This window comes from Theobroma cacao, chromosome 9 (genome assembly GCF_000208745.1).
Source record: "Theobroma cacao cultivar B97-61/B2 chromosome 9, Criollo_cocoa_genome_V2, whole genome shotgun sequence".
Lineage (NCBI taxonomy): Eukaryota > Viridiplantae > Streptophyta > Magnoliopsida > Malvales > Malvaceae > Theobroma > Theobroma cacao.
The window spans coordinates 13,454,773-13,463,086 of record NC_030858.1 but is presented as its reverse complement, the minus strand read 5'-3'; the positions used below and the strand labels follow the sequence as shown (position 1 = coordinate 13,463,086).

The window sequence follows — 8,314 nt, the reverse complement described above, 5'->3', positions numbered from 1 at the left end:
AAATATCTATTTTAACCAAAACACTATATCCCTATGTGAATTGAAATTAAAACAAATCATTAAGTTCAGGTTCTAATCTGATTACATATGGCCTATAATTATATCCCTATCTTATACACAAATTAATTAATATGATTATATGCTATCCCAATTTCAGTCTATACTAAACTCCCTTTTCCAAGTTTGTTTAGGTTCCTGAATCAATTTAATTGGTGATCAAGCAATTAAAAGCATTAAGAGCAAATTGAAATAAACAATTCAAATCCCATTAAAGATAAGCCAAAAAAAGATTAAAAGTTTAGATTATATGTGAGTTCAATTGCAATCCTAGAAAAAAAAATAGTTACTTATGATTGCGAAGATAAATAACATTGTATATAATTCAACCATTGAGAGTAACAAAAAAAATGAAAGCTATGGAAGAAACAAAACAAATAATTGCAGACTTGCTCTACAAGTTTCAGCTCTACTTCTAGCTTTTTGAATATCCAAAAGTTGTCTCACCTAATATTGTTAAAAATATCCTATTTATACTAACAAACTTAATTTATAGTTCTCTAAATTGACCTATGATTTAATTGAGCTAACAAGTGTAATAAGAGGCCCAATCATCAATTGTAGTCTTTAAAAATTACCATTCTCATCACAGTACATTTAGCCATTTTTCGACGCGATTTTTTCTATCTTCGAGGCAGAACTAGGTAAAGTGTTCTTCATGAAAGTTGTAACTCTGTCTGTTAGCTTTTCAATGGTCTAAGAATAATATCATTTGGAGTTCTGTAGAGCGAGTTATAATTAAAATACTGAAACATATGCAAACAAATTTTTGAATCTTTTAACACCTTACTTTTTAAAATTAAGTTTAATTTTCTTAAATCTTATAAAAACATAAAAATTAATAAATAATAATCAAATTTAAAAAAATAAATATAAAATTAAAATAACTTATTTAAATATAAATTAATTATAAAAATAATTAAAAATAACTAAATTAAAATTAAAAATTTAATTAATATTTAATAATAAAATAAAATTAAAATAATTTTATAAAATATTATTAATAATTATATTATCTTTGTATTATAAATATATAATTGTGAAATAGATATACGATGACAGTTTTCCATCATATTCAATATTCAATATTATATTTTTTTATCCAGTCCCATCAATTGTGAAACGTAATTTAACTTTAACCTAAATTTAATTGAACTTATTTATTTGTAAATTAGTTTTACTTATTAATGGAATCAAGAAAAAACAATTACGCTATGCATCGAATGAGAATTAGTAATATGAAATTTTCTTAATCACTGAGTTCACTTGATTTTCAAAAGATTAGTAAAACCCCGATCTACCCCTCTTCGCTCTTTGGTTCTTTGCTTACTCTCTCCGTGTCCCAAACCCACAAACCAAAAATCTCGAAGCAGCTGATCGGTTGCAGTGGAAGCCAAAACCACAGCTCCATCTCAGGACCTGGAGCATTACAACAATGTTCTTTCAGAAATTTTCATCATAAAAGAGGTAAATGTGCAGATTTTGAGCTACCCATTTAGAGTAATGTTCAGAAGGTCAAAAAACCTTGCATTACATGTCAGAAAAAACCTGCAATCTGTTTCCAAAACCCATTTTTCAGTTTGCTCATCTAAATATTATTCCAAGAGCAATCAATCAGAGTCTGAAAATGAATGGGAGAGATTACTCAAACCATTTGACCTCGATGAACTTCGAAAGTCATTCAATAAGATTACTCCTTATCAGCTTTGTAAATTACTTGAATTGCCACTTGATGTTCCCACATCTTTAAAGTTGTTTCATTGGGCTGGTTCCCAGAAAGGCTACTGCCATACATTTGATGTGTATTATGTTCTTATCGATAAACTTGGGGCAGCTAAGGAATTTAAGGTCATAGATAGCTTATTGATGCAAATGAAAGAAGAAGGGGTTGTTTTTAAAGAATCCCTTTTCATTTTGATCATGAAATATTATGGAACAGCTGGTTTCCCTGGTCAGGCTACTAGGTTGTTGTTGGATATAAAGAGTGTTTATTCTTGTGAACCAACAGTTAGGTCTTACAATGTTGTCTTGGATATTCTGGTGGCTGGCAATTGCCATAAAGTTGCACCGAATGTTTTCTATGACATGTTAAATAAAGGTATTTCTCCCAATGTTTATACATTTGGTTTGGTTATGAAAGCACTTTGTATCGTTAATGAAGTGGATTCTGCTTGCTCGCTGCTTAGGGATATGACGAAACATGGATGTGTGCCAAATTCAGTGGTTTACAATACTTTGATACATGCATTGTCAAAAAGCAACAGGGTTAATGAGGCACTGAAACTTTTGGAGGAAATGTTTCTGATGGGTTGCAGTCCTGATGTTCAGACTTTTAATGATGTTATCCATGGCCTCTGCAAGCTCTACCGTATTCATGAGGCAGTAAAAGTGGTTGATCGGATGCTTCTCCGGGGCTTCATCCCTGATGAATTGACTTATGGGTTCTTAATGCAAGGGTTATGCAAAACAGGCCAAGTTGATGAAGCAAGGGCATTATTAGACAAAGTGCCCAGCCCAAACATTGTTCTCTTCAATACCTTGATAAATGGATATGTGGCAAGCGGACGGTTTGATGAAGCTAAGGCTGTTGTGTATGATATCATGTTAAGTATTGGCTGCAAGCCTGATGTTTTTACATTTAACATTCTGATTCATGGACTTTGCAAGAAAGGATGTCTAGGTTCAGCTCTTGAATTGGTTAATGAGATGGAGGGCAAGGGATGCAAGCCCAACGTGATAACGTACTCAATTTTGATTGATGGATTATGCAAGGAAGGTCGACTATTGGAAGCTGGTGATGTTCTGAATGAAATGTCTGCAAAAGAAGTCAGCCTGAATACTGTGGGATATAATACTCTGATAAGTGCATTATGCAGGAATGGGAAGATTCATGAAGCTCGGGAAATGCTTGGTGAAATGTCAAGCAAAGGATGTAAGCCTGATATATTTACCTTTAATTCACTAATATTTGGTTTATGCAAGGTCGATCAAATGGAAGCGGCTATGGGACTGTATCGTGATATGTTGGTTGTGGGTGTTATTGCAAACAAAGTAACATACAACACACTAATTCATGCTTTTCTGAGGAATGGTGAGATCCAAGAAGCGCTTAAGCTTGTAAATGAAATGTTATTTAGAGGATGCCTTCTTGATGCAATCACTTACAATGGTCTGATAAAGGCACTTTGCAAAGCTGGGGCAATTGATAAAGGCTTGGGATTGTTTGAAGAAATGATAAGGAAGGGACTGGTTCCGAGTAGCATTTCTTGTAATATATTAATCAATGGCCTTTGTAAGGCCAGGAAGGTACATAATGCACTTGAGTTTCTAAGAGAAATGATTCATCGAGGTTTGACGCCAGATATAGTAACTTATAACAGCCTTATAAATGGTCTTTGCAAAGCTGGACGCATAAGGGAGGCATTGAGTCTGTTTGACAAATTAAAAGTTGAAGGGATTTATCCTGATGCTATTACTTATAATACTTTGATTAGTTGGCACTGCAAAGAGGGTGTGTTTGATGAGGCCTGTTTACTTCTACATAGAGGTGTGGAGTATGGCTTTGTACCCAATGATGTGACTTGGTTTATTTTGGTCAGCAACTGTGTCAAAGAAGGTCAAAAGGAGAGTTTTTCATCTCCATTTAATGTGTAGAAAGAAATTTATGCTGTTGAAAGATGGTGTCTTGTTTTGCCTTCAAGCTCGTTAAAGTAACAGAAAGAGTTGGCCTTCAAGTTGGTTCAGCCAATGTCCAGATTTCTTTCTTCCATTTTATGCAAATGGGCATATGCTATTTCCTGATGGCTCTTATGGGGTTTAAGTTGTCACTGCAATTGGTTAGTAAAGGAATGCTCTGAAAGATATCAAGTTGGAATATATTGAAGCCTTGCAGCTTGTGATGAAGGTAACTTCTAACTAATCTCTGGTGCAGGGAATTGGGCTCTCCTTAGCTTGATGTTGTTTTAACTATTTAAATTACTTTTGACGAACCTTCAAATCAGATGACTGAGTTGGTCTATTTTGGGATAGGGTGACTGCCACACTTCAGATAGGTGTGCCTTCATGGTATATTTCAAGCCTTCAATTGTTTCATGCTGTCATTTTGCTTTTTCAAAACTCATTAGAATTTGAAGGATCTTTTATCTTGCAAATGTTGAATACATTTCATAAATTAAATAATATTTTTTTTACTGTTTTAAGAATATTCTGAGATGCAAGCAAGTTGATTGCACTGAACTGATTGAGTCAAAATTGAAGAGCTTGTACCTGAAATGGCTATTAGGTGGCATGTCAGTCAAGTTTAACTTGAAGAGTTGTTTTTATAAAGCTTTCCTGTACGGTAATATTATTTGTACCGGCTTAAATTGATGTCATTAAACCTAGACTTGCACCACATGAAATCGTTGGTTTGGTTGCAGAAGCGTTGTCACCTTTTTTATTTCTTGGTTCGTTGTTTCAATAAATGTAGCTCCCAATCAACTAGTGAACTTGCAAAATCTTTGTTGATTTCTAATCTCTATGCTGTTCCTATGTTACTGAAAGTTCCATCTCCATTTTTATGAACAGAAAGGGATCTCGACTGGGATATGCCATTACACGTATTGCTCTTAAGTTGATGGCATACTCAAAGATGGGTTTTTTGGTATGTGTATAATGACTTTGGAATGGAAGTATGTGCAGAAACATATTTTGAGCAACATGCCTTTGCACAAGAGGAGCAGGTAGTGTCTCTTTGCAGTATGTTATAATGTTTTCTGGTGTCTTTAGCATTTTCTAAAGTAGAGCTAGTCGCTGTTTGTTTGACTTGTATGTTTCTCCTTATACAAAAGTTTCGATCACATCTCATTAATAAGTTGCTCCTTTAACTGTCTTTGCACCCTACATTTAGATATTTTGAAATGCTTGTTATCTTTTCGGTTGTACTTTTCATTTACGTTGTTTCTTATTTTTTTACCCTCTAGGTGCTACTATTCTTAGAATTAACCTTATACTTTTCAAAGTCTTTTGCATGTTAAGATTCTCTCATATGCTATACCTTTTTCCCCTGGCAGGATCCTTGTGCTGTTCAGTGCTCTTAGCTTGGAATTGCTGCTCAAGGCAATAGTATCCTGGCTTGGGAAATTGTTCCAATGCAATTTTGGTTTCATGATAACATTAGGGAAAACTCTTTATGTAAAGGTATAGTCAACATAAGTTCACAAACCTGTATATGCAGGTTGAAGTTTCTCCAGGAAAAGGGAAGCCATTCACAGTTTCCTTTGCTGTGTTTTAGCGTTTTGTTGTCCTTGACTAAGTATCTTTTTTTTTTTTTTGAAGATTCCTTGACTAAATATCTATCATGTGGAAGGTTCAGCATTTTGACGATAAGATATTTTTGTGATCCATTCCCTGTTGAAAATAATGATAATAAAAGAAGAAAATATGTTTGTCCCTTTATGTCGGTAAAGTTGGGTCCAACACCAACAGTTCTGTTAAAAAAATTGAAAGACTAGTGGATGCATTGGCTTCATTGTTTTTGGCATTTCACCTGGTTGGTGGTGCATAATGTTTCCTTTCATTTCCTTGTAGACATCCTTTTTAATCTACTCCTTTGCTTTCTCTATTACAAGGTAGAAAGTAGTTCCATCCAAGTAATTCTCTACTGCACCATGAAAAATATAATTCTGTAATTTCTCTACTGGTTAAGTTTGACTAGTATAAGGCCCATCATTTTTGTGGATATCAATATTTTTTGGATATAACTGTCCAACAGCTGGTTTAATTCCCAGAAATACCAAATCTCCAGGCTTAGTTAGTCTACGGTAGTGGTCTTATTACATGCTTTAGTGCTGATGATCTTCCTTTCTCATTTCATTTCGATCTTTTGTAGTTTGATCCTGCAAAATTGAGGAAGCTTAGATTGAGCTTTAAGGAAGATAGGGCAAGCTGTTACTGCTGGCAATGCCTCAAGCATTAACTCTTCTCTCAACCCCTTCACCCGTCAAAAAAAAAAAAACCATTAGTCCTAATTTCTTCTTCTTAATGGATTCAGGTACTTGCGGTCTTATGAAATTGATTGCTGTTGCATTCTACTCTTATATTGTTTGAAAGTAGAAATTATTCAAGTAGCACTTTACAGCATGAAAATTTTGTTAGCTAGGTACCGCGTTTTCTATAAAAATTGAATGCATGGCTATGCTTTGAGAATGAGGTATATCTTCCCACTTGTAGATATAAAATATAAATTTTTCCATGATAAAGGCTTTGTTGCATATTGCTTTAAAGTATGGTGATGAAGGGCATTCCCTATTATTTATGGGTCGGTTTGTTATCTTCAGCATTGATGGTGCTATTGTGGTAGAAGGCAAATTAATCTTGGTTTGCAACTAGTTGGTAAGAGAACAGAGGATATGCTGATGCTGCTTAGGGTACCACTTGTATTTGTCTTGGTCTGGCCTTATTTTTAAATAACTACAATTAATGGAGCTTTTTCTTGGCATACTGTCTACCAATTTGGTTACATTCTTACTAATTTTCTGTTGTGTATTTTGACAACCAATGGCAATGGCAACCCTAGAAAAATGCTTTTTCTTAGGGGTGGCATTCAATCCAATTGGTTGATTCGCTTTGAAATTTTTGACAATCCAATTAATTAATAGAACGAAAATAATCGAATCCATCGATTTATATGAAAGTTTCAAAATAATAGAAATCGAATTACTTCAATTTGTCCGGTCAATTATTATGATTAGAACTATTTTCAAGTCCTTTTTCCAGCAATTGTGAGCAACATTTTTCAAGAAAAAAATTGGAAAAGAAAAATGAGGTGATAGTATAAATAATATAAATACCTAATTCAACTTTATCAAACTTTGCCAAATTGTTCACAATGTCGATTGGATCAACATATGAAAATTTGCGCAGCTAATTTTGAGCACAAATAAGAGTTTACAAACTTAAAAGTTAAGGATTTTTATATGTATCAAGTATACGTCTATTGCACCTAAACATTGGGTCCATTGATTGGTGTATTATCCCTATCTAAATAGTAAGGTTCGAATCCTCCTTCCTTCTAATTATAAAAAAAAATATATGAACATCGAAATCATAATCATTAGCAACGTCATGATCACTTAAATGCTTATCCAGTTTTGTTTATAATTTTTTTATGCCAATTTCAATCCTACACTTCTTATACTCAAAGAAAACAACTTTAGTTTAAGGTGTATTTGTTTTGAAGTAAAAACTTTTTCAGAAAACATTTTATAAAATATAATGACGTTTGGTTGACTGAAAATGAAATCTTAAGGGAAAAAGTTTTACGGGTCAATGGGTAAAAGACCAGTTAATTTCGAAAATTGTCTTATGTCTTTGAAGGGTGTAAGACAATTTTCACCATGCTAAAAAAAAAAAAAGACTCCTGTTAAAAAAAATTCCGCCCTAAATCCCTAAATCTTTAGCTCTATCATCCCTAGCTTTTGTCATGATTTGAATATTTACTTTTTATTTCTTTCAAAATAATAAGGTCCTAAAACAGGATCTTTTTATTTCCTTCAAAATAATAAGGCACTTACACATTTGAAGTAAATTTTTTTCAAAAGATGATCTGAACAACGAAATATGTTTTCGACAATTTATGTAAATGACAAGAAATATTAGATTTTCTTAAAAAATATTTTACATAAAAAAAATTTTTTCCTTTAGCAACTTATTTTACAGTTACCAAATGGACCCTTAGTTTGTTTTTCAATTCCAATTTCATTAGTGATATCTGTAATTTGGCTCACTTGACTTCCTTCGCCAACTGCCTCACATTGGGGTTGAAACATTCTTTTATATTCATAATTATTCCAATGTTTTCTTTTTAGGTTCTTAATCATCAACGAACCATGCTGAAGAGTATACAATTTCATAAAGCAAAACTCCACAAAATCAAAGTTTTCTTTTCAGGATCAAGAATAGAAGAAATGTAAATCACCGTATTTATTTTTTACATTTTCCAATCGTTGTTAAATTTATCCTTCAATCTCTTTACCATTGCACTCAACTCAAAATTAAGATTTTTTTTTCGATCTCTCCAAGTAAGAAAAGTGTTTTGAACACTGAAAAATCTATACATAATATTTTTTGGGGGGTTTAGTTCGGAAATGAGGTAGAGCAGAAGGGATTTTGGAGAAGAAAATATATATAAAAAAATAATATATATATATATATATATATAATATCGATAATTAGTTTGTGCGATCAATTCAGTTATAAATTTTAGAGACAAAAACTC

General features: G+C 32.8%; 1 protein-coding gene across 3 annotated transcripts; it reads left to right on the top strand.

Annotated features, from left to right (window-relative positions):
- LOC18589301 (pentatricopeptide repeat-containing protein At5g64320, mitochondrial) lies at positions 1,324–6,161 on the top strand. 3 transcript variants are annotated; one of them, XM_018126962.1, is made up of 4 exons: positions 1,324–3,961; positions 4,087–4,122; positions 4,624–4,778; positions 5,109–6,161. In XM_018126962.1, exon 1 carries the CDS (start codon positions 1,561–1,563, stop codon positions 3,709–3,711), a length of 2,151 nt encoding a protein of 716 aa, XP_017982451.1. In that variant the 5' UTR covers positions 1,324–1,560; the 3' UTR covers positions 3,712–3,961; positions 4,087–4,122; positions 4,624–4,778; positions 5,109–6,161. The 3 variants fall into 3 exon arrangements, with proteins under 3 accessions (XP_017982451.1, XP_007014265.2, XP_017982450.1); XM_007014203.2 differs by having other exon boundaries at positions 4,059–4,122; XM_018126961.1 differs by lacking the exon at positions 4,087–4,122.

Bases quoted from the DNA above. Each gene is read 5' to 3' on its own strand.
- LOC18589301 (XM_018126961.1), top strand. From the start codon at position 1,561: ATGTTCAGAAGGTCAAAAAACCTTGCATTACATGTCAGAAAAAACCTG.